Raw genomic sequence first — 24,426 nt, forward strand, 5'->3', positions numbered from 1 at the left:
TCTTACCACTGCTATTTAACATAATATTGGATGTCTTAGCCACAGCAATCAGACAATGAAAAGAAATAAAAAGCATCTGTATAGGCAAGGAAGAAGGAGAACTTTCACTATCTATAGGTGACATGATACTCTATATAGGAAACCAGAAGATTCCATCAAAAAATTGCTAGACCTGGTACACAAATTCAGTAAAGTCAAAGATTACAAAATCACTGTGGACATACCCATTACATTTCTATACACCAATAACAAAGCAGCAGAAAGAGAAATTAAGGGAAACAATCCCATTAAAAATTCCTCCAAAAATAATAAGATACCTAGGAATAAACCTAACCAAAGAGGTGAAAGATCTGAACTCTGAAAACCATAAAGCACTGATGACAGCAATTGAAGGGACACAAAGAAATGGAAAGACTTTCCATGCTCATGGATTTGAAGAACACATATTGTTAAAATATCTATACTACCCAAAGCAATCTACACATTTATTGCACTACCTATCAAAACACAAATAGCATTTTTCACAGGGCTAGAACAAACAGTCCTAAAATTTGTATGGAACCACTAAAGACCCCGAAGAGCCAAAGCAATCTTGAAAAAGAAAAGCAAAGCTAGAGGCATCACAATTGTGGACTTCAAATTACATTGCAGAACTGTAGTGATAAAGAAAGCATGGTACTGGCACAAAAACAGACATATAGATAACGACAGAAAGTCAAATACTATATGATTTCAGTCATGTGTGGTATTTAGGAAACAAAACAAAAAGGGAAAAAAGAGAAGGAGAGAGAGAGAGAAATCAATAAACAGACTCTGAATTATAGAGAACAAACTTATGGTTACCATAGGGTAGATTGGTGAGGAGATCTGTTAAATTAGGTGATGGGGATTGAGGAGTGCACTTGTCCTGATGAGCACAGGGTGATGTATTTGTAGTGCTGAATCACATACTGTACACCTGAAATTAAAATATCACACAGTATGTTAACTAACTGGAATTAAAATAAAAACTTGAAAAGTAACTCATTTAAAACAATATTTAGAAAAAATAGATTTGAGTTCTTTTAGGGACAGGCACCCTATCCTACTGGTCTTTGTTTGCCCACAACCAGTGAATGCCTTGACATAGCTGCGTGCTCAGTGTATAATTAAGGATTGAGTGAATAAATAAATGCCCAAGCAGAACTGTTTGTTGCACTTGGGAACAGTGCTCAATTTCACGAGAGAGTCTAAGTACTTGCTTAGTGCACCAGGAAAGGAGGAATAATAAAAATTTTCGGGTAAGTTGATATTCACTGAAAGCAGCAATATAGTCATCAGGGATTAAAAAAAAAAAGGTAGCCTTTTTTACCTTTACTGTTTTTATTCTGAATTGTATATGTTGTGGGGGCACCCTATCTCTTACTGTTTAGAGTCTCTAAATGTCTTAAGTTGGTCACACTTGAGAGAGGGAAAAGAGTATGAACTGGTGCCCTGCCCCCAGAACAGCTGGGGAGAGAGACCCAGACACACACTACAACAACACACTCTATAATTAGTGTTGGCATAGAGAGGGCTGTAGGAAGGGATATAGGAGCTCAGAGAAGCACAGTCCTCTTAGAGGGAACAGAGGAATCAAATATGAATGGGGATAATAATGAATGGTGGGGGATAGAAAAATCAAATGGGACTAGGAAAAGGCGATGACTGAATAACCGATAGTAAGCAGAAAAGAAACCACACTGAGGAGAATGGAAAGTTGGAATTAGAGCGTGAAGGAGGAGGTTGACAAGCAGGGAAGGAGACCCCTCTGGAGGTGGAAAAAGGCAGGACCACTTCCGGCTGGGGAGGGGAAGCCAACAAGCTCAGACCTAAGGAGAAGCTTGGAGAGAGCGGACGCCTTCTGGACTCCAGAGAACGAGGTGAGCTAAAGGTGCCCAGCTTTAGTGAAGACCTGTGGGAGCCTCTGGGCTATGGCTTTAATGTGCTTGACTCCACACACCCTAAGTTGAAGAAAACCTGCCGCGGGTTCAGGAGCTAACTGCATTAATGTGCTCGGGTTTGGGGGTACTTGGACCCTGTTCATACGGGAGATAGAGGGGGCAGAATCCCCTTTGGGCCTTATAATGGAAACATCTGGACTCTGTTCGGGCCGCAGAAAGGAGGGATGCAGACCCGATTCGGACTGCGGGAAGATAAAACAATCGTTCAGGCAGTAGAAAGGAGCAGGACCCAGTTTGGGAGGGTGATAAGCTATGGCAGATCTCCGGGAGGCTGGTGAATGGGGACAGGATCCAGTTTGGGCCACAGAAAGTAGGGGTCAGGACCCAGAAAATGCGGGGCAGAATCCCTTTTGAATAGCAAGAATGACCTGGCTCAGACAGAACGGAAGAGGGGCTAGGACTTGGTTGATTACGGTTTGAAAAGGGAAGGGACAGAACCTCTTAGTATTCGGGAACAAGGAATACACAAAAGCATAATATCGTCGGATTTGTGGGTGGGGTATCGATGTCGCAGAAAGGGTGGAACCGGTCATTTGCAGACGTGGAAGTGGGGGAGCGGTTTTGGGGGAAAGGGCAGTGCGGGGAGTCACTGGGGAGAGGAGGGAAGGGGCGAATTAAGGAAAAGGGAGTTGCTGAGAAGTACTGCAGAAAGGAGGGAGGGAGCACATAGGGAAGGGGCGGTGCGTGTCTGTACCGCAGAGTAGAGGTGGGCGGTGTTAGGGAAGGGGCGGTGCAAAACAGTACCGCAGAGGGAGCAGGCTGGCGTTGGGGGAAGGGTTGGACCCAAATGTGACGCAGTTAGGAAGAGTGGGTCCCGGGCTTGTCCCAGACATTCTGCTTCTCTGAGAGCGGGAGGCATCTATGAGATAGAGGTGGTCAGACTGACCAGCCCACCAAAGCGCATGTGCTCCAGTTGGCACGCATGCGCACTACTAAGTTGCAGTTCGAGGCGTAAGATTAAGGGGCTGGGCTGTAGAATTGACTTGCAATTTTTTGGGGGAGGCAATGGAGCTAGGGTTCAAGTAGGTGATCTGTGTTTCTAGGTATGAGAACCAAATAGTTGAAGCCTTTGGGGTACAAAGTTGGATGAGATACTCCTTCTTTCAGGATAGTTGGGAGGTCTGGTGAATCTCCCTCTCCTTCTCATTCTCCCCTTCAGGCCCCTTCCCCTCAGCTCAGCTGTTACTCGGCCTTTCAGAAAAATGAATAAGAGAAATGACTGCGGTTATAGGATGCTCCCATTCCAGGTGAGGCTTCTGCATTCTCACCAGGCCATCTGCCCCTTCCTGAGTTTATTTATTAATCTTGAGCCCCTTACCACTCTGTAGTTGAAGAATTTCCTGCCTAACCTTTCTCAGTCCCCCCCCTGCAAAGTGAAGGAGGAGGAGAAGAAAACCTGCCCCACTCTAGCTCCTGTTTCCTCCCTCTTCCGTTACCCTCTCCTTCAATCACTGATTAGAGGAAGGAGAGGCCTTCCAGGAGAGGGTGGGCTGTAGGGAGGCCAGATGGCTCAGCAGATCATAATCCTAAGTACATAGGGCCCTATGCTTCACTCTGGGAGCCTGGAACTTCACTTCCCTCTAGATACACAGACTGAGACCACAGAAGAGGACAGTGTCTTGCTGATGCCTAACCTCTTGGCAGCACCTAAGGACCCTCTGGCCATGGGCCCTCCAGTAGCCAACTGGCCTAAGAAAAGCAAGACCAAGAAGGCCCCTATTAAGTCTATTACTAAAGCCATACCTGCTGCCCCTACAGTCTCATCTGCCAATGAGATTGCCACTAACAAGCTTAAAGTAACTTTGCAGGCTTTAAACCTGCCTATCATCCCCCAGATCAACGAGGCTTCAGCTACCGCTGAAGCAACCAATACTTAGGCTTCTTCACTCACTGCTGAGCCTAAGAAAGCCAGTAAGATAAAGAGAGTTACTGCTAAGGCAGCCCAAGCCTCCCAATATCCAACTGGAAAGGAGAATGTCACTACACAGATCAAGTCATCCTTGCAGGCCCTAAACCTACTAGACATCCTGCAGGCTATTCAGGCTCCACTTACCAGTGGGTCAGCCAACTCCCAGGCTTTGATGGTCCCCACTAAGCCCAAGAAAGTTTCCAAAGCTAAGAAGGCTGCCAATAAGGCCATAACTAGTGCTGTTGATATCCCATTGGCTCCAACCACCACCCACACAGCTACCACCCAAGGCCAAATTAATAATGAGGCAGCCACTGCCCATGCCACAACAACCTGCATCAGAACTAATAAAGCCTCCAAAGCCAAGAAGCCAACTGTTAAGGGCATAAATACTGACACTGAACTCTTAGAGGCCCCAAATGCTGAGAGAGCTAGCAGGCAGACTGAGGCCTCAACAGTAGCTAAGGCCCCAAAAATTCAAGGGCAAGAAAGCTGCCAATATAGGCCCAAATTCTGCCTTTGAGGTCTCTGAGGCTCCACCTGCTGCTCAAATGATCACAAACCAAGCCCTAGCAGGTCAAGAGAGGGTCCAGGGTTCATAAGTCTGTCACTAAGACCCAGGCAGCTGAAAACCAGATGAAAATTGTTGACCAAGGACCCCAGGCCAAGATAGCCACCTTTAAGACCAACATGAGTGCCTTTGAGACTCAGGTTGCTGCTGCTGTACAGGCCCTGGCAGATGACTACCTGGCCCAGTTGAGTCTGGAGCCTACAACCAGTACCTGGGGCAAGAGGAACCAAAAGGTGAGATCTCTGACATCACCATCCTTAAAATTTTCTCTTCTTTTCCATTCCTATCCTCCTAGTTTGTTCATTTGTTCTATATAAGTTTACTGAGACTTATTTACGCTGAGCCAGGCGCTGTGTTTTGATAGGCTGTGGGAAATGCTGAGAAGAATGTGATATAGTTCCTGCTCCCTAACAGTTCACAGATTGGTGGGGAATAATACATCCATACACTTAGCTACAACCTGGATATAATTCATCTGGTATTTACATAGTAGTTACCATGTACCAGGGGCTTGGGTAGTTCATAACAGTTGTGTCTTTGTGTTTTGAAAGTAACTCTTTCTATCCGGGGATCATAGATTCCAGTTTTACATTTGAGAAAACTGAGTCCCAAAGAGGTGAAGTGATTTGTGCAAGAGATACAGTAAGCAGAGTTAGTGGTGGCCAAAAGAAGAGAAGGAACCCCAGGTCCTGTCCTTGGGTGAAACTCCTGGCTGGAAGACAGTGAAAGACATATCTAAGACTTAGGATGGTCAGTTGTAATGTCAGGACCCACTATAAGAAGGGTTTGGGGGATTTTCAGGAGAAGGTAGGGTAAGGAGACAAAGTCATCTCTTTCATCTGGTGACTCTGGACCTTCCTTCTTTCTGATGATGTAGTCAAAGGATCTCATGGGGTTTAGAGAGGTGGCAGTAATTACAGGTTGATTCCATGAGACTGGAGGCTTCTGCCACCCCGAGATGTGGCCATTTTGCAAAAAAGGGTAAGAATCCAATACTGCCCAGTCTCTTCTCTTTTTCACTTTCCCTCTTTTTTGTCATTCAAGTTTTCTAAAAACATATTGAGATCTTCCCATGTATTCCTCTTCTCCCAGGCAAATAAGTTGGTGAAATAACTGTTGGTTAAGGACCAGACAAAGATCCCCATCAAGCGCTCAGGTAGAGTTATACCAATCTGCCTCCCTGGAATCTTCTCTCAACTCCCTTCTCTCCCATGCCCTAGAGTAACCAATTTACTTTTATAGCCTCTTCATTCTCCCATATGTCCTCCCTTGCCCTCCCGACACTCTGACATCTCCCATTAGCACAGTTGAGAACTCAGACTGCACTGTCCCCACAGGCTGGACAGAGGGCTGCAGTTCCGTGGCCCCTGCTCAGCCCAGCTGCTCCCACTTCACCCTTCCTACAGACATGCTGAAGGATGTAATCCAAGAATATGATGAATATTTCCCAGAGATCATTGAACAAGCAAGCTATGCTCTGGAGAAGGTGAAGGGGCAGCCCTGGGGGATGGGCACAATGGGGAAGCCTGGAATCAACAAGGACTTACATGTCTCTTCTGGAATAGAGCACAGAGATCACTAATCCATCCCCATCACTATACAGTTGGACATACAGTGGCTTAAGTAGGAACATAGACTAGCTCAGGGTCACACAGCAAGTCAGTGGTAAAACACAGCTAGGACTCAAGCCTTTCAGCTTAGTCCGGTCTGATGATGGATGTGTTCTGTAATGTATTTCAAATGCTCACCTCTCCTTCTCATTCTCCATTCTCTATCTCCCTAAATCCCTACAATAACAAAGGTGATGCTGATAATAGTACATTTCTTACCTGTTTTCTGTCGTGGTGGCCACTTAGCTAAGTGCTTTACCTCCACTATCTCACTGATTTCTCATACACACTCAAAACTCTAGCTACACAGTGCTTCTTAGCATCATCTTTATGAATGGAAATCGGTCCAGTGAGGGTGAGTGGGTAGGCATGCAGCTGAATGGGTGGCCACAGTTGGAATTCCACATGCTCATTTTCAAGATGCTCAGGAAGCTCACTGATGCCTAGGCTGAATTTTGTGATCTCACAGGCTATTCTTTTACTTGGCAGATATTTTGAGTCAATCTGAAGGAAATTGATAAGCAAAGTAGATTGTATATTCTCATCCGCACTCAGGAATCTTCTGCAGGCATACTAGGAACGTAAGCTGGGAAAGGTGTGGGGTGGAAGGGAGGCTCTGCTTCTATCTATGTCACTACCCCATCCTGTCATCTCTCCTCACATCTCCTTGGAGAAGCAGGAAGACAGGTCCTAAAACACCCTGTTCCAGCTCCCTCACATAGTTGGAGCCCTGCACATGGTAGTGGTGCTTTATTATGATTGACTGAAGGGTGTAGAAGCCTGGAGCAGTGCATTCTTCCTGTAAGGTTTTCTGTTTCTTCAGAAGCTTCCCAGGAAAGCAGACCTGTCATTTCTTCTCTTTCTACTGGCTTTGGTAGAGTGGTTCTCAAGGAAGGACTTCCTGGTGCAGGTAAATCATGATGCTTGAAGGACAGGAGCATCACTGGAGCTTTGCCTAGAGTTCTTTTGCGGGCAGAGGGGTCTAAGAGAGAAAGCAGGGACTCACATTGGCTGGGTCCCTGGGTTGTCCTAGGATGACAGTCATTCTTCTCTCCTCTTGGCAACCTGAGGGAGGGGAGGATTGGATTTTCACATTTTACTGAATAGGAGACGGAGACTCAAGAGTCTAAGTGTCTTGATCAGGGTCACATAGAGCTTGAAGCATAGACTAGGCAGAATTCAGGCATGTCTCAGGAATCTGGGAGAGGATAGCCTAGATGGCTGCTGGACATAAACCTTTACTCTGTTATTTCCCTAGGACTAAGGATTCACCAAAGCTAGGTCTCCTCATGGTGCTTCTTAGCATCATCTTTATGAATGAAAATCGGTCCAGTGAGGGTGAGTGGGTAGGCATGCAGCTGAATGGGTGGCCACAGTTGGAATTCCACATGCTCATTTTCTGTCCCTGTCTCCTCTTGCCTCCTCTTGCAGCTGTCATCTGGGAGGTGCTGCGCAAGCTGGGGCTGCGCCCTGGGTATGATTGGGCCCTCTCAGTGCTTGCTGTCCATGTTGTCGTTTGGAAAGAAAAGATGGTTCCAGGATTGCATCAGTCTGGTGGTCTGGTGGAATGGGTGGGGGTGCTGGTAAAGGGTCCAGGGTTCTGAGCTGGGTGGGTGGGGAAAATGGTCCTGAACTCTCTGCATCTTCCCACCCCTATGTCATTCTAACCTGAGATAGAAGCTAGAACTTCAGGGGCATCCCTGACAAAGAACCATCTGGCCTCAAGTTACTGCTTCTAGTGACCATGTGTTCACTACTTTTCTGGTTTCATTGGGACTGCTGCATGTTCTAGAGAGGTCTCTTCCATGTTCAGAAATGTCTCTTCCCTCATCTGGAAAGTTTTCATCTCTGTTTATGGGTTATTTTTCCCATTATCAGGGTAAGGCACTCGCTCTTTGGGGAAGTAAGGAAGCTCATCACAGACAAATTTGTGAAGCAGAAGTAAGTGGTGTTTGGGGGCTTTGTCTGACCCTGAAGTGTTCTGAGTGTGCTGGTCTGGTTCAGAAAGTACTCAGTCAGCCACTAGATTTAGAGGTGGAATGGGCATCCTATGCCCTAGAACTGAGTCCTGTCCATAATTCCCATGAGTGACAGTTCCAGGACTGGGCTAGACCAAAGACAAGGCCCTTGCTTTGGGGTGTGCTCAGAACAGGGTGCCTGAATAATGGCTCCTCTGTTTATAACACACCCAACAGGAACTTGGGTTTACTCCTCACAGGTGGCAAGATACTTTGGCCTTCCTGTGACATCATGCCCTATACATACCTTCTCTGAAGCATCAAGTGACTGCCTTGCACGGGTCCAAAGGGAAATGACAATATTGGAAACCAATACCATGAACTGTGTTTGGGAGTGAGTCTGGGGAAGGAGGGTCTTAGAAATCCTCCTCCAGGAGTTGAGTTTAGTATTTGAAGGAAGTTGTCACCTGGTGCCGAGTGGTTACACAACAGATTTGTTTGGTTAGAAGCAAGTTTCGTTTCCTTTCTCCGAGGTACCTGGAGTACAAGAGGGTCCCTAACAGCAGACCACCAGAATATGAGTTCTTCTGGGGCTTGCGCTCCTACCATGAGACTAGCAAGGTGAAAGTACTCAAGTTTGCATTCAAGGTAATAGGAGAACTGCCCTGACTTGTCATATTAAGGGTACCCTAACTGGGGCAGACTATGTGCAGGGATGGTTAGGTACAGGGCAGTCTGCAGTTAGTATATAAGCATATGGAACTTTGCCGATGTCTGAGAATGCTGCTGAACCTAAGATTTACATTATTTCATTCTTTCTTTCATAATTTCTATTAGTCTTCTTGCACTGTCCTAACAAAATTATACAAAATGGGTGCCTTAAACAACAGAAAATTATTTTCTCACTGTTCTGGAGGCTGGAAGTCCCAGATTAAGTTCCAGCAGTGTCAGTTTCTGATGAGGTCTCTCCCTCTGGCTTGCAGATGAACGTCTTCTTGCTGTGTTCTCACAGGGTGGATAAAGAGCCTCTTATGAAAACAGGAATCTTATTGGACCAGGGCCCCACTGTTATGACCTCATTTAACTCTACTTCCGTAAAGGCCCAGTCTCCAAATATAGTCACACTGGAAGCTGGTGCTTTAATATATGAATTTGGAGGGAGGGACACAAACATTCAATCCATAACATACTCTCTTATCATTTCCCCTCTTCTCAGTTAGGTTAAGTGACTTGTCCAAGGTCACCCAGCACCTTAGTTATCAGAGCTGCAATTGGATTTCAGGACTGATAGAGCCCCAGGAAAATAAGAATTTAAAAAAAAAATACTGCTCGTGATTTTATACAGAGCCCATTGTATGTACATAATAGATAATTACAAATGTTTTTGTCTTTATATTGATTATCATTCCCATTTCAGGTACGCCAAGGACTGGGCTGCTCAGTGCCGGGAGGCAGTGGAGATGGAAGTCCAAGCTGCAGCTGTGGCTGCGGCTGAGACTGAGGCAAGGGCTGAGGCAAGAGCCCAAATGGGGATTGGAGAGGAAGCTGTGGCTGGGCCCTGGAATTGGGATGACATGGATATCGACTGCCTAACAAGGGAAGAGTTAGGCGATGATGCTCAGTCCTGGAACAGATTTTCATTTGAAATTGAGACCAGAGCTCAAGAAAATGCAGAAGCCAGCACCAACATCGACTTCAGCAGAGGAGTTAGCACCAGGGCTACCTTCAGCGATAGCGCTTGTATTAGCTTCAGTGGTGTGCCCAGTCCCAGTGGTGGCTTTGGTGGCAGAGCTGGCACTAGCTTTGGTGGCACACCCAAGACCAGTGCCAGCTTCAGCAGCACAGCCAGCATTTGCTTTAGTGGCATACCCAGCACTAGCACTAGTTTCAGCGGTGCAGCCAGCATTAGCTTCAGTGGTGCAGCGAGCACCAACTCTAGTTTCAACAGTGAAGCCTGCATTAGCTTTGGTGGCACACCTTGTACCAGTGCCGGCTTTGGTGGTGGGGTCAGCTCCAGTTTCAGTGTCCCACTCAGCAGCAGTCCTGGTTTCAGTGGTGGAACCAGCTCTGGCTTTGGAGGCACACTCAGCACCACTGCTGGTTTCAGTGGTGCACTCATTACCAGTAGCAGTTTTGGCAGTCTACCCAGAACTAGCACAGTCTTTAGTGGGGCACTTAGCACCAGCACTGGATTCGGTGGCACACTGAGCACTAGTGTCTGCTTTGGTGGCTCTCCCAGCTCCGGTGCCAGCTTCGGTGGCACACTTAATACCAGTATCTGCTTTGGCAGCTCTCCTAGCACCACCAATGGTTTTGATGGAGTACTCAGCACCAGTGTCTCCTTTGGTGGTTCTTCCAGCACCAGCGCTGACTTTGGTGGCACACTAAGCACCAGTATCTGCTTTGGTGGCTCTCCCAGCACTGGTGCCAGCTTTGGTGGTGCATTCAGCACCAGTGTTGGTTTTGGTGGTGCACTCAACACCAGTGCTGGTTTTAACAGTGCTGTTAGCACTAGTGCCAGCTTCAGCAGTGCACCCAGCACCATCTCTGGCTTTGGCAGTGTGTTCAGCACCAGTGCTGACTTCAGTGGGGCACTTACCACTACTACTGACTTTGGCATTACTCCCAGTACCAGCATTGGCTTTGGTGGAGTTCCTAGCACCAGCCTCTGTTTTGGCAGTGTGTCTAACGCCAACCTATGCTTTGGTGGCCCTCCTAGCACTAGTGCCTGCTTTAGTGGTGTTACCACTGCTAGTTTTGGTGATGGATCCCGTACCACTGCTGGTTTCATCTTTGGCAGTGGGTTAAACAGCAGTGCTGGATTTAGTGGTGGACTGAGCACTAGTGCTGGCTTCAGTAGTGGACTAGGGACCAGTGCTATCTTTGGTAGTGGACTGAGCACCAGTGCTGGCTTTGGTGGTGGACTGATCTCAAGCGATGGCTTTGGTGATGGACTGGGCACCAATGCTGGTTTTAGCAGCACACTTGGCACAAGTGCTGGCTTTAGTGGTGGCCTCAGCATCAGTGATGGCTTTGGTGCTGGGTTTAATAACAGCTTCAACGGAGGACCAAGTACCATCATTGGCTTTGGCAGTGGTTCCAACACCAGCACAGGCTTTATTGGCGAACCCTGCACCAGCACCAGCTTCAATGGTGGACCCAGTTCTATCATTGGCTTCAGCAGTGGACCAAGCACAGGTGCTGGCTTCAGCAGTGGACCAAGCAGTGGTGCTGGCTTTGGCGGTGGACCAAGAAATGGTGCTGGCTTTGGTGGTGGAGCCACCAGCCTTGGTGCCTGTAGCTTCTCCTATGGCTAGTGAGGTTTCAGGTAATTACATTTCCACAGCCATGGTCCTTGGGGATGGGTGTAAGGGCTGGGAAATGCTATAAGGAACCCCAAAGTGGGAGGTTTGGGTGGGGAGATGAGGACAACGAAGGAAGTATGAGAAAACAGTATATTTGGTACTAAAATGTGTTCCTGTTTGGTGTTTTGTTTTCAGGTTTATTTCCCAGGTTTACAGATATGGCTAATGAATTGCAGCAGTTCTTCCCAAGGAACCAAGGTACATCCTTGGAATTTTTGTCCACACAGCAGTATAAGCAGATATTATCAATCAGCCGAGGGTGACACGCTATGAAAAATCTGCTTGGTGATCTACTTTGTTGTTTGCTTCTTGTGTGCTGTCATATTTTCATATCAGAGTTACATTAAATTTGCAAGATGAATTGGAGTTTTTTTTCTGTCTTTTAATATGTTTAGGTTGTTGTAGTGACATTTCAGGTTCATAGAAGAACTAGAGGGCTCCTGGATGACTCAGTGGGTTTAAGCCTCTGCCTTCGGCTCAGGTCATGGTCTCTGGGTCCTGGGATTGAGGCCTGCATCGGGCTCTCTGCTTAGCAGGGAGCCTGTTTCCCCCCCTCTCTCTGCCTGCCTCTCTGCCTACTTGTGATTTCTCTCTGTCAAATAAATAAATAAAATCTTAAAAAAAAAAAGAACTAGAGATTACTGTAGCTCTTCAGAGAAGGTGGGCTGCAGATTTAGGCTAAAATGAAAGTATGATTTCAGTGGGATAGAGACCTGGAAGAAGCATAGCAGGCAAGGAGATTATAGCTTGAGCAAAGATATAGAGGAGAAGGGAGTTGAGGGAAATTGGAAGGGGAGGTGAACCATGAGAGACTATGGACTCTGAAAAACAATCTGAGGGTTTTGAAGGGGTGGAGGGTAGGAGGTTGGGGGAACCAGGGGTGGGTATTAGAGAGGGCACGGATTGCATGGAGCACTGGGTGTGGTACAAAAACAATGAATACTGTTACACTGAAAAGAAATTAAAAAAAAATTAAAAAAAAGATATAGAGGGGAAAGGCCTAGGATAGAAGGCAGAGGGAGAGGGTTCTGGAGAGTAAATATACATCCATTTTGAGACATTTGTTTAAGAACAGAGAGAAAGAATGGAACTAGATGTGGACACAGGAACAAAGGAGGGTTTTCTTGAGATAAGAGAGAGAGATCTGAGCATGTTGCAGAGAATGTGGAGGCAAAAGCCAGTAAAGGACAGAAGGTAGATATAGAATAGTAAAGAATTTACTGAAGTAGCCCATGCCTGAAAAGGTGGGATGGGGTAGAATGCCAGGGAGTAGAAGGGGACCCTGAGTTTGAATAGGATTTAAGGGTGGCTGTGGAAGCAGATAAATGTACTTTGTTTCAAGCAGTAGATCATCCCCCCCAAAAGTAATGTGGATTATACAAGATTTGGGTCTTGCTGGTGGCTATGATGGAAGAACAAAGGAACCAAGGCAGTGGGTATATGAATCTGTCTCTTCACCACCAGACTGCAGATACCTAGATGCATGGAGAGTGGCTGAAGAAATGGAACATGGGATTCAAGCTGGCTAGTGATGGTAGAACAATGAGGAGGAAGAGAAGTAGTGGATTCTAAGACAATAGAGGAATCAGAGGATTATACTCTTGATGCAGTACAAGAACAAACATTATTCATTCAAGAATACTACACGCATGCCCACTATGTGGGAGCCATGCTTCTAGGGATCCTGTAGATGACACAGAGTTGTAAGGACTAGGGGCCAGGGGTCAGATAGTGGGATCCTTGCATTTAAGCAGTCGTACTGGGGGCAGGATGTCTAGATGATGCCAAGACCCATGGAGTGGATGGCTGAGGGGGAACTGATCACTGGAGTTGAGGGGGCCAGGGAACTTGGAGGCCAGGGTATTATTTGGATAATTTGTATGAACTGTGAAATCACTCAGGATGGGAACAGGAGTTAGAGAAGAGAGGAACACTGTGGTCCAGGTACAGATTCTTCTGAGTGTACAAATGAAGGTGCCTGTCCTCAGCCATGCTGCACACCAAAGAGCAAGGGCCATACGTACTCACAGAGACTTATCTCCTCCCTCATGTTGAGAGGTGCTACCCCAGAACCCTTCCCTCTAGGAAGCCCTCATCCATTCAACACCCCACAGTACCAGAGGCATTTCACAAGATTGGGATCTTAAGATCTTGTGGGAGAAGACTTACAATGACTTCTCCCTTTTTATAGGCAGCAAGAAAAATCTTTATTAATAAGGGTTTGGTAATTAAGAAAGGAAAAGTTTTATTCAGAACTACACAGCTCCTTGGTTGTAGCTAGAAATCAAGACCTGTAGGCCAAGTCCAGGGTCTTAAGGTAAGAGAAGTGCAAGGATAGCAGCTCTTAAAGGTGGGAGGTAGAGCTAAGGCAGTTTGACTTCTTGGAAAAGGCTCAGTAGTGGGCAGGGACAGTGTCCAGAGCTTCCTCAGGTTCTCGGGTGATGTCCACATTCTGAGAGGAGAGAGCCCAGGATTAATAGGAATGAGCCAGCCCTGTGGAGACCCCGACCCTCCCCTGACTCTTGTCCTCACTGACAGGCTCCTCTCCTTCAGCCAGGTCTGGATTCTGACCCTTTTCTCAGGCAAGCCTCTGGGGAATCTCAACCTGAGGACTTTGGGGTAGGGCTTGCTCTAGTCCTGCATCTCTTTGGCACCTCAGGCCTGGGCCATGGTTCCTGCATTTCTGGATGCTGGTTATTCTACCTGTTGGTATGAAACACCCAAGCTCTGTGGGATTGGGGTGGTATTTCTGTGTGGGTTGGCTCTTTCGCCATGTACTAGCTTAGGCCACAGAGTCCCTCACCTACCTCAGGTTTCTCCCGATGTGTGTTTACAGCTTCCACGTTCAGGTAGATGGACTCCACTTTGCAGCCTCAGAAAGAACAACCAGTCCATCCATAAGTCCCCAAGGTTAAGTACAGATCTTCCCTGAGCTGTCATTTGCTCCCTCACCCATCACTACCTATACCCTGAGCTCCACACTGTGTGGAGATTGTGACTGTTCTGTAGGGAGGGGACTATAGACCAGCTGTGTGTTGTATGGGGAAGACACCAGGTCTAAGAGAAGCTAATGGGATGTTCTCCCAGCTGCCCCTAATAGTCTCAATGTTCTCGAAGCTTCAGTTGCTCAACTGATAATGGGAAGGAGATGGGAATAGATGATCTCTGGGGACTCCCCCAACTTTTGTATTCTGTGAGACAGCAATCTAATATATATAATAGTGATGGAGCCCTGTGGACCTCCTAAGCTGTGTTAAGTGCTGAAGTGCTTGAAGAGTCCCAGGGCCACTGCCTTGGGGCAATCAGTCCAAGGTAAATTCTTTTTAGAGGACAAAAATGATTATGGAAACAACAGAGATGTGAATGGTCACAAAGGAGTTCTGAGAGCCTGAATAAAAAGGAGTGGTATCACTCTGGGGCATGGGGGCTGTGAGAGGAGGTCGAATGCCTATGGAAGCCCCCCCTTAGCTCCATCCCTGTGGATTGCAAACTACTTTGGGCTTCAGTGCACTGTCTTCCCTATTCATACCCCAGAAGATTTTTGAGTCTCTCCCTCCCCTGCTCATAAATATTTCATAGCAAACTAATGTCCCAAGAGATAGTCTAAACTTACCGGGTCATTCTCTGAACTTTCTTCAATCTGGTCCAACCTACACTTACTCCTCTGATCCCCTTTGGGGACCTCTCCTTATACAGGTTAGTGTTCCATGCTTAGTGCTTTGGTAGAGCCAGAGAAAGTTGAGGACAGGCCCTGGATTTAGAGGCCATTCCAGTTCTTCCCTGCCTCATCCTGTTATTGCCAATTCCTCCTTCACCAGGACATCCAATTACCCACCCAAGAAACTTCCCCCAGGACTCTGCTAGGCAAATGGTATGCACTGAAAGCATGTTCATGCCCTCTATGTGTTTTTATTCAGATGAGGTTGGGAGCACTCACCATAAGCCACAGGTGTGAGTTTAAGCACTGTGTGCAAAGGACACTTGAGATATGGCAGCTCATCTGAAAAGGAGGAGAAAGTAGCCGTCACAGACAAGGTACTGGGGAGGGTACTATCTCCTCAGGCCTTTTCTGCCATACCCCCTTCCAGCTTCATCAGGGTCACACTCCCCCACACTCTGCATTGGACAATGTTGAGAACAGGGTGGGTAGTGAGGAAGAATGCAGAAAGGTGGTCTCTAGAGCAGAGAGGAAGGAAGACCCTGGGGAATGTGGACAGACTGTGAGTTCCCCAGGAGGGACAGGCTCATTATCTGGGATGTGGCCTATCTCCTCACTCACAGGGCAAGCATGATACTAAGGCAGACCTCCCTTCTGACCAAAGCCTTCCACAAGCTCTTCTAACATGAAGGCCCACAGATGTTTCTTGGCAAGAGTTTTCTGAGAGCATGTTATGTGCCAGGGCCCTTGGAAATGTATATATGTACCTCGGCATCTCCCATAGTTTTCTCTCCAGCCAAGGCCTTTGCTTTCTGACACCTCTCACACATGATGGGTAAGCATTTTTTGATTCACTGGTTTCTAGTTGTTGACTATTATTCATATAGTTGTTCTGAATATTCATATACCATTTCTTGTATAAGCCTAGGTTTTCATTTATTAGACATCCCTGAGAGGAGGAGATGATCAGGCCCATTCCATGGATGAGGAAACTAAGGCTCTGAGAGGAAAGACACTTTTCCTATGTCACAGTCAGGAAGTGGCAGCATTGGGACTTGAACTTAAGACCCTCTGAGGCTAAACACATGCTCTGCCCACTGTAGCCAGCTGCCACAGCCATGGAGGGGCTCACAGTGTCATGGGAATGACACCCCCATCTCTTACCACTCTCCAACAACAGCCACTCTGTCCCACCCAGGCTGCCCTTACCACTTTCCATCTCCCTTCACTGAGCCAAAACCAAACCCCTCATGGCTTCCCTGTCCCCAGGGTTCACCCTTTTTTAAAGCCACCACCACCCTCCCAGCCTCCTGAGACATCAGGTTTGATGATATCCTGGGCATCCATCTTGCTCCTTCTTGTCTTTGTCATTGTCATTATCAGGCCCTGGGGCCCAATGCTTTGGGTACAAGGTTTCATTCCACCCTTGTTGATACTCTTCAGGGGTTATTGTTCCCCATGACACATGTGACAGAATGGACTCAGAGAAGGGAAGTGACTTGCCTGTGGTCTCTGACTTGCTCTGCCGCCACTTGGAAAAGTAATCTTGGCCCAAACTTTTCTTTCTCTGCCCCTAAGAGTTCCCACCTCTCACAGCACAGGATTGGGCTAGATGTACTCTGAGGGTGCTCTAGCTCTGAGGTCCTGTGGGTCTGCTTTCTGAGTCATATCATCTCTCTGGGCCTCAAATTTCCTCACTAAGTAACAGGGGTAAAAACATGTACCTAGCACTGCCTAACCCAGCTTCCAGGGCTGCTGGGGGCAGCTGGGGACAGCTGGTGTGGTCTGTGCATGAAAGAAGGCAGAAGTGGTAAAGCAGTGTGAGAATGACAGGTGCATGTGCCCCTCCCTCAATCTACACATCTGAGGTGGGGGTTTTCTGGAAAGAAACTGAGCTTGACACCTCTCCCTGCCCTCTGAGCCCCACGACCTTGGGTAGGTCACTTCACCTCTCAGAGCCTTCATTTCCTCATCTGCACAGTCAGGGTTACAGTGCTTGCCTCACAGTCTCAAAGACAGTACTGAACAATAGAGATTGGAAGTTTTCAGGAATCTAGTAGCACAAGAACCCTCACCTCAAACCCCATGCCCTTTTCCAGTGAGGAGACTGAGGACCAGGCAGAGGAAATGACCTGACCAATGTCAAGTTCTCAAGTTTCCTGGGTTTCAATTTTGGATGACTCCATATTACAAGTGTTCTTTACTTGGAAACTAGCATAGTAGAGAAGATTCGAGTCTGCAGGACATTGCAGAATATAACTTTCAAAGGTCCTCACACACCTTCACAGTATCCTGGAGATGCTAATACTTCAACATCCATATCAGATATGGACTGTAAAACCAAAGAGTGACATATAACCCCTTGCCAGACTCCCTGCCCAAGTCTGCAGTTCAGCGTATGTTGTTAGGGTATAAATACTCTGTAAATTACAACGTCTAGATATCTTTTAAAAAGAAATTATAATTTAAAAACATAAAATGAAAATATCACTATCTGGGAGAAATCATCCCCACAGCAAAGACAGAAACATACAATTAGGATCATGAGGCAACAAAAGGTCCCATTACCACCTGATGACAGCTTGTTTCAGAGAAGTAGTATCTCTGCTTTTTCAGGTTGATGCATACTGTTAGGTTGGCTTTGAAAACATTAACTCAGAATAATACTAATACTAAAAACAGCAGCTGACCCTTATATAGCCCATACTATGTGTCAAACTGTCCTAAACTTTTTACATATGTTAATTTATTCAAACTTCATTATTGTTCTCTCCATTTTACAGATGAGGAAATTGAGGCCAGAGAAGCTGAAATAATTTGCCAAAGCTAGTATGTAACTGAGCAAGAATTTGACCTCAAGCATTCTTGTTCTAGATACTGTACTCTTAACCACTAAGTTATAAACCACAGACTGCTGGTGTCAGGGTCCCAAATCATATATAGTTTCTTATGCCAGGAACAGATAGGAGAGTGGTACCTGAACTCTTATCCAGGAAGTAGGCCAGGAGGCACCGCATGACAGCCTGATGACAGATCACCAGTACATTTTCCTGCCGTTCTAACTCCATTATAACTGGCTCCAGACGCTGAACCAGATCCTCATAGGACTAAAAATGACAGGATATTTGGGAAAAAAAAAAGGGAGATGAGGAGATTTGCCCACAGAAGAACCCAGGACTATGAATTAGGAAAAGTTGGTTCTGTCATCAGTTCAGTCATTGACCCAGTAGTATGATCTTAGACCACTCACTTCTTTTTTAGCGTCTTAGTTTCTCATTTACTAACTGAGAGCATTCAACACAGTTGACCAAATAACAATAATAATAAAACTTCTTAATATAAAATTCTTAGATTTCTTCCCATTCAGTTTTTCCTCCCTTCCTCTGTGGTCCTCTGCTATTCCTTATGTTCTACGTATGAATGAAACCATGTGATAAATGACTTTCTCTGCTTGACTTATTTCACTTAGCATAATCCCCTCCAGTCCCATCCACGTGATACAAATGGAATCTGGGAAACAAATTGAGGATTACAGAGGGGAGGGAGTGGGGGAATGGGGTAACTGGGTGATGGGTATTAAGGAGGGTACGTGTTGTGATGAGCACTGGGTGTTATACACAACTAATGAATCATTGAACACTACATCAAAAACTAATGCTGTACTATATGTTGGCTAACTGAACACAATAAAAATAAATAAATAAATAAATAAAGTGTTTTTCCTCCTTAAAGATAAAATAAAATTCCTAGAAAAACTAGATAAAATAAATGTTTGCACTACCGATCTTTCAACAAAATAAAGGAAAATATGAATGTAGGGTTACAAAATGAAGAAAAACCTGGGAAAAAAAAGAGAGGTAAGTGGATGGAGAAGCCACAATGCCTTGGGGGCATTTGTCAATCACAATACCTGAAAGGCTTGAGATTTTAAAACCTTATAGAGACAGAAGACAAGGCCTTAGCACTTCATAATGTGGAGAATTGGGACTGAACTTTTCACACAAATCTGAAACACTCAGAGAGCTACATCTTTAGTAGAAGTCTAAACTAGGAAAAAATATATATCCACAGGCAAAAGGAAACAATAACATTCATCTGCCTCTGCTAGACTCAGTGGAAAAATTAGGAAAAACTTCCTATAATAATATATTAACCACAAACCTACCATCAGGTGGGTATGTGGTTTAAGCTTACAATACCCATGTGTTTTAGAAAATGCTAAGATGGCCATCTCTACCCCAAATGTTTATAGCAGCAATGGCCACGGTTGCCAAACTGTGGAAAGAACCAAGATGCCCTTCAATGGACAAATGGATAAGGAAGATGTGGTCCATATACACTATGGAGTATTATGTCTCCATCAGAAAGGATGAATACCCAACTTTCGTAGCAACATGGACGGGACTGGAAGAGATTATGCTGAGTGAAATAAGTCAAGCAGAGAGAGTCAATTTTCATATGGTTTCACTTATTTGTGGAGCATAACAAATAGCATGGAGGACATGGGGAGTTAGGAGAAGGCAGTTGGGCGAAATTGGAAGGGGAGGTGAACAATAAGAGACTATGGACTCTGAAAAACAATCTGAAGGGTTTGAAGAGGTGGGGGGTGGGAGGTTGGGGGAACCAGGTGGTGGGTATTAGAGAGGGCACGGATTGCATGGAGCACTGGGTGTGGTACAAAAACAATGAATACTGTTATGCTGAAAATAAATTTAAAAAAAGAAAATGCTAAGATGGGATTTTAATAAAAAACAATTTCAAGTCATTAGTTCCCAGACATATCTGGAAGAAGCAAATGGAAATTATCTCTGAATCCTCTCAACTTAGTTTATGTAGAATTCTTACATATAGGGCGCCTGGGTGGCTCAGTGGGTTAAGCCTCTGCCTTCGGCTCAGGTCATGATCTCAGGGTCCTGGGATCGAGGCCCGCATTGGGCTCTCTGCTCGGCGGGGAGCCTGCTTTCTCCTCTCTCTCTCTATGCCTGCCTCTCTGCATACTTGTGATCTCTCTCTGTTTCAAATAAATAAAATCTTTAAAAAAAATAAAAAAAATAAAAGGGAAACATTAAAAAAAAAGAATTCTTACATATAAATTTCACTAAACTGAAGCTCACATAACATGCATGGAAAATAACCTATAATTAGTGAAAATAAACAGAAAGAATAAGAGAAGAACCCTAAAAACATAAGATAAAGGATATATATATATATATATATATATATATATATATAATATGTTTGAAATTTATAAAGAAATAAAAGACAGACTAAAAATGAGAGAAAGAAATAAGATGCCATTAAATATATGATGTAGATTTGGATAAAAGCTAATGGAATTTCTAGAAATAAGAAATACATTTATGAAAAATGAAAACTAAATGAACTGGGTGAATGAAAGATTAGATAGAACTTAAGAAATAGTGATTTGGAAGATAAAGCTGAAGAGATTACTCAGAATGTGACAAAGTCATTAAAAATAAGAAGTTAGAAAGCAAAGGATAGGGACAGGATAATCACACATTCAGTTTTATTTCCACAAGGAGATAATAGAGATGATATGAAAAAAGGATGAAGCCATAATGTCTGAGAGGTTCTAGAATTAAGGAAGAATTCCAATCCTCAGATTCAGAAAGTCTAAATAATCACAAGCAAAATAAAATTAAAAAAAATTTAGATATATCAGATTAGAACATAAAAGCAATGAAGATACAAAGATCTTAATAGCAGCCACAAAGAAGGTAAACAACAATTAGAATGCCTAGAGACTTTTTAGCTCCATCAGAAGCCAGAAGACAGTGGTGATGAGGGGAGGTGTTAAGACGGCAAAGTAGGGGGACCCTGGGCACAGCTTTATTGAGGTCAAATCCCTTGGAACACCCAGGAAACTGATATGAGTATTGGAAGAAGGATTTCTACAGTTGGAGGGAAAAAGCATTACAGGCCAATTTCAATAAAAATAAAGTGCATCTAAAGGTCCAAACATTCCCCACTGCAAGCAAGGAGGAACTCTGCAGAGGACTGACCAGTGGGAAAGAACAGCCAAAACACAGTAGCAGAGTGCACATACCATATATTAGAAACACTTCTTGAAGTGCCAAGCCCTGGGCATTGTATGATCACTTTTTAACATGATATTACTTTCAGATACAGGAAATATAACACACAAAAGACAGAAACATAGCCAAAATGACAAGGTGGAGAAACTCTCCCCAAAAGAACATTCAAGAAGAAATCACAACCAGGAACTTGCTAAAAACTAATATAAGCAATATATCTGAACAATAATTTAGGACACTCATAAAACCACTAGCTGGGCTTGAAAGAAGCGTGGAAGATACAAAAAACAAAACAAAACAAACAATAACAACAACAAAAACAAAACACCTTGCTACAGAGACAAAGGACCTAAAAACTAGTCAGGCTGAAACAAAAAGTGCTATAACTGAGATGTAAAACAGACTGGATATAATGACAATGAGCACTGAAGAAGCAGATGAGAGACTAGGTTTTATAGAAAATACAATTATGGAAAATAATGAATCTGAAAAGAAAACTAGTAGATCATGAAGGTAGACTTAGGGAACTCATTGATTCCAGAAACCACAATAATATCTGTGTCATAGGAGTCCCAGGAGAAAAATGTGTGTGTGGGGGGAAGGGACAGAAGTCTTATTTGAACAAATTATATCTAAGAACTTCCCTAATCTGGGGAAGGAAACAAGCACTCCAGGGCAAGATTCACAGAGAACTCTTCTCAAAATCAACAAAAAGTCAACACTACTACATATCATAGTGAAACTTACAAAATGTAAAGATAAAGAGATAATAATGAAAACAGCTAGGGACAAAAGACAAAGAGGCAATTCTAAAAATATCTAGGGGCAAAAGATACTAAGGTTACTAGCAGACCTGTCCATGGAGACCTGGTAGGCCAGGAAGCAGTAGAAGGAAATATTCAACATGCTAAATGGGAAAAATATGCAGCTAAGAATACTTTATCTAGCAAAGTTCTTATTGAGATTAAAAGAAGAGATAAAGTGTTTCCAAGACAAGAGGCAACTGGGGGGCTCAGTCAGTTAAGAATCTGACTCTTGGTTTTGGCTCAGATTGTGATCTCACAGGTGATGAGATGGAGCCCTAAGTCAGGCTTCATGATCAACAGGAAGTCTGCTTGAAGATTTTCTCCTTATGCCCATTTTCTCACTTGCTCAAGCTCTCCCTCTAAACATCAATCCTAAACTAGCCTTGCAAGAAATATTAAAAGGGATCCTTTAAAAGAAGAGAGAGCTCTAAACTAACAAAGATCAGAAAAGAACAGAGACAACCTACAGAAACTGCAACCTTATAGTACCACTTTACAGTGATACTAAATTCATATTTTTCAACAATTACTCTGAATGAAATGGCCTAAATGCTTCAATCAAAAGCCATAGAGTAGGGGCTCTATGAGCACCTGGGTGGCTCAGTGGATTAAAGCCTCTGCCTTCAGCTCGGGTCATGATGCCAGGGTCCTGGGATCGAGCCCCACATTGGGCCCTTTGCTCAGCAGGGAGCCTGCTTCATCTTCTCTCTCTCTCTGCCTGCCTCTCTGCCTACTTGTGAACTCTATCTGTCAAATAAATAAATGAAATCTTAAAGCCATAGAGTATCAGAATAGATTAAAAAAATAAGACCCACTGGTACACTGCCTACAAGAGACTCATTTTAGAACAAAAGTCACTTCCATATTAAAAGTGAGGGGGTGGAGAACAATTTATCATGCTAATGGACATCAACCAGGTGGTGGGTATTGGAGAGGGCACGGATTGCATGGAGCACTGGGTGTGGTGCAAAAATAAGGAATACTGTTATGCTGAAAAAAATAAAATAAAAAAAAAAGAAATAAAAAACAAAAAAAAATAAAAGTGGAAAAAAAAGAAAGTTAGAAGAGTCATCCTTAGATAACTAGATTTTAAAACAAAGACTATTAGAAGAGATGAAGAAGGCCACTGTATCATAATAAAGGGGTCTATCCAATAAGAAGATCTAACAATTGTAAATACTTATGCACCTAACTTGGGAGCAGCCAAATATATAAAGGAATTAATTAACAAAATTTAGAAAACTCACTGATAATAATACAAGAATGGTAGGGAACATTAAGATCTCACTCACAGCAATGGAGAGATCATCTAAGCAGAAGATCAACAAGGGAACAAGGGCTTTGAATGACACACAGGACCAGAGGGACTTCACAGATATATTCAGAGCATTTCATTCTAAAGCACTAGAACACATATTCTTTTCAAGTGCACATGGAACATTCTCCAGAATAGGTTACCCACTGGGTCACAAATCAGGCTTCAACTGGTACAAATACAATGAGATCATACCATGCATATTTTCAGACCACAATGCTATGAAACATAACGTCAATCACTAGAAAACAACTGGAAGGACCACAAATACATGGAGGTTAAAGAACATCCTACCAAAGAATGAATGGTTACCAGGAAATTAAAGAATACTTAAAAAATACATAGAAGCAAATGAAAGTTAAAACATGACACTTTAAAACCTTTGGGATGCAGCAAAGGCAGTAGGAAGAGAGAAGTGCATAGCAATACAGGCCTTTCTTAAGAGGCAAGAAAAGTGTCAAAGAGAAAACTTAACCTTACAACTAGTGGAGCTGGAAAAAAGAACAGGAAATAAAACCTATACCAAGCAGGAAACTAGAATTAATAAAATTAAAGCAGAATTCAGTGATAGAAAATTGAATTAAAAAAAAAAAGAACAGACCAATGAAAATAGGAGCTGGTTCTTTGAAAGAATTAATAAGATTGATAAACATCTAGCCAGACTTATGAAAAAGAAAATAACATATTGCATGGAGCACTGGGTGTGATGCATAAATGATGAATCTTGGAACACTGAAAAAAACAAAATAAAATAAAGATGTTTAAAAAAAGAAAAGAGAAATGACCCAAATAAATAAAATCATGAATGAAAGAGGAGAGATCACAACCAACACCAAGGAAATACAGACAATTATAAGAACATATTATGAGCAACAATATGCCAACAAATTAGTCTATCTGGAAGAAATGGCTGGATTCCTAGAAACATATAAAGTGCCAAAACTGAATCAGGAAGAAATAGGAAATCTGAACAGACTCATAACTATTAAAGAAACTAAAGCAGTTATAAAAAAATCTCCCAAAAAACAAGAGTCCAGGACCGGATGGTCTCCCAGGGAAATTCTATGAAACATTTAAAAAATTAGGGGCACCAAGGTGGCTCAGTGGGTTAAAGCCTCTGCCTTCAGCTCAGGTCACGATCCCAGGGTCCTGAGATCAAGCCCCACATCAGGCTCTTTGCTCAGTGGGGAGCCTGC

General features: G+C 44.1%; 2 protein-coding genes and 1 non-coding gene across 17 annotated transcripts in view; 2 read left to right on the forward strand and 1 right to left on the reverse strand.

Moving 5' to 3' along the window:
• The first annotated feature begins 1,535 nt into the window (after positions 1-1,535).
• Positions 1,536-11,643, forward strand: LOC116862563 (trophinin-like). 12 transcript variants are annotated; one of them, XM_032849918.1, is made up of 7 exons: positions 1,536-1,901; positions 6,562-6,653; positions 7,331-7,410; positions 7,504-7,546; positions 7,951-8,013; positions 9,448-11,358; positions 11,531-11,643. In XM_032849918.1, exons 3-6 carry the CDS (start codon positions 7,362-7,364, stop codon positions 11,345-11,347), a joined length of 2,055 nt encoding a protein of 684 aa, XP_032705809.1. In that variant the 5' UTR covers positions 1,536-1,901; positions 6,562-6,653; positions 7,331-7,361; the 3' UTR covers positions 11,348-11,358; positions 11,531-11,643. The 12 variants fall into 12 exon arrangements, with proteins under 12 accessions (XP_032705809.1, XP_032705810.1, XP_032705816.1 ...); XM_032849919.1 differs by lacking the exon at positions 6,562-6,653; XM_032849925.1 differs by lacking the exons at positions 6,562-6,653; positions 7,331-7,410; positions 7,951-8,013 and adding an exon at positions 8,564-8,678 and having other exon boundaries at positions 1,537-1,901.
• On the forward strand, positions 8,207-8,335 carry LOC116862566. Its single transcript, XR_004381653.1, has one exon. It is a non-coding gene; the product is annotated as a small nucleolar RNA SNORA11 (small nucleolar RNA).
• Positions 11,644-13,577: 1,934 nt separating the features above from the next.
• The window catches only part of PFKFB1 (6-phosphofructo-2-kinase/fructose-2,6-biphosphatase 1), a 101,442-nt gene continuing 90,593 nt past the window's right edge, over positions 13,578-24,426 (reverse strand). For all 4 annotated transcript variants that reach the window (XM_032849930.1, XM_032849929.1, XM_032849931.1 and 1 more), the window contains 4 exons: positions 18,031-18,160; positions 15,333-15,395; positions 14,203-14,267; positions 13,578-13,847 (listed from right to left, as the gene is read on the reverse strand). In XM_032849930.1, the coding sequence (XP_032705821.1) occupies positions 13,788-13,847; positions 14,203-14,267; positions 15,333-15,395; positions 18,031-18,160 (318 nt within the window). In that variant the 3' untranslated portion in view covers positions 13,578-13,787. The remainder of the gene's footprint in view (positions 13,848-14,202; positions 14,268-15,332; positions 15,396-18,030; positions 18,161-24,426) is intronic.

The sequence above is a fragment of the Lontra canadensis genome, unplaced genomic scaffold (genome assembly GCF_010015895.1).
Source record: "Lontra canadensis isolate GAN:19392208 unplaced genomic scaffold, GSC_riverotter_1.0 scaffold259, whole genome shotgun sequence".
NCBI classification, from domain to species: domain Eukaryota; kingdom Metazoa; phylum Chordata; class Mammalia; order Carnivora; family Mustelidae; genus Lontra; species Lontra canadensis.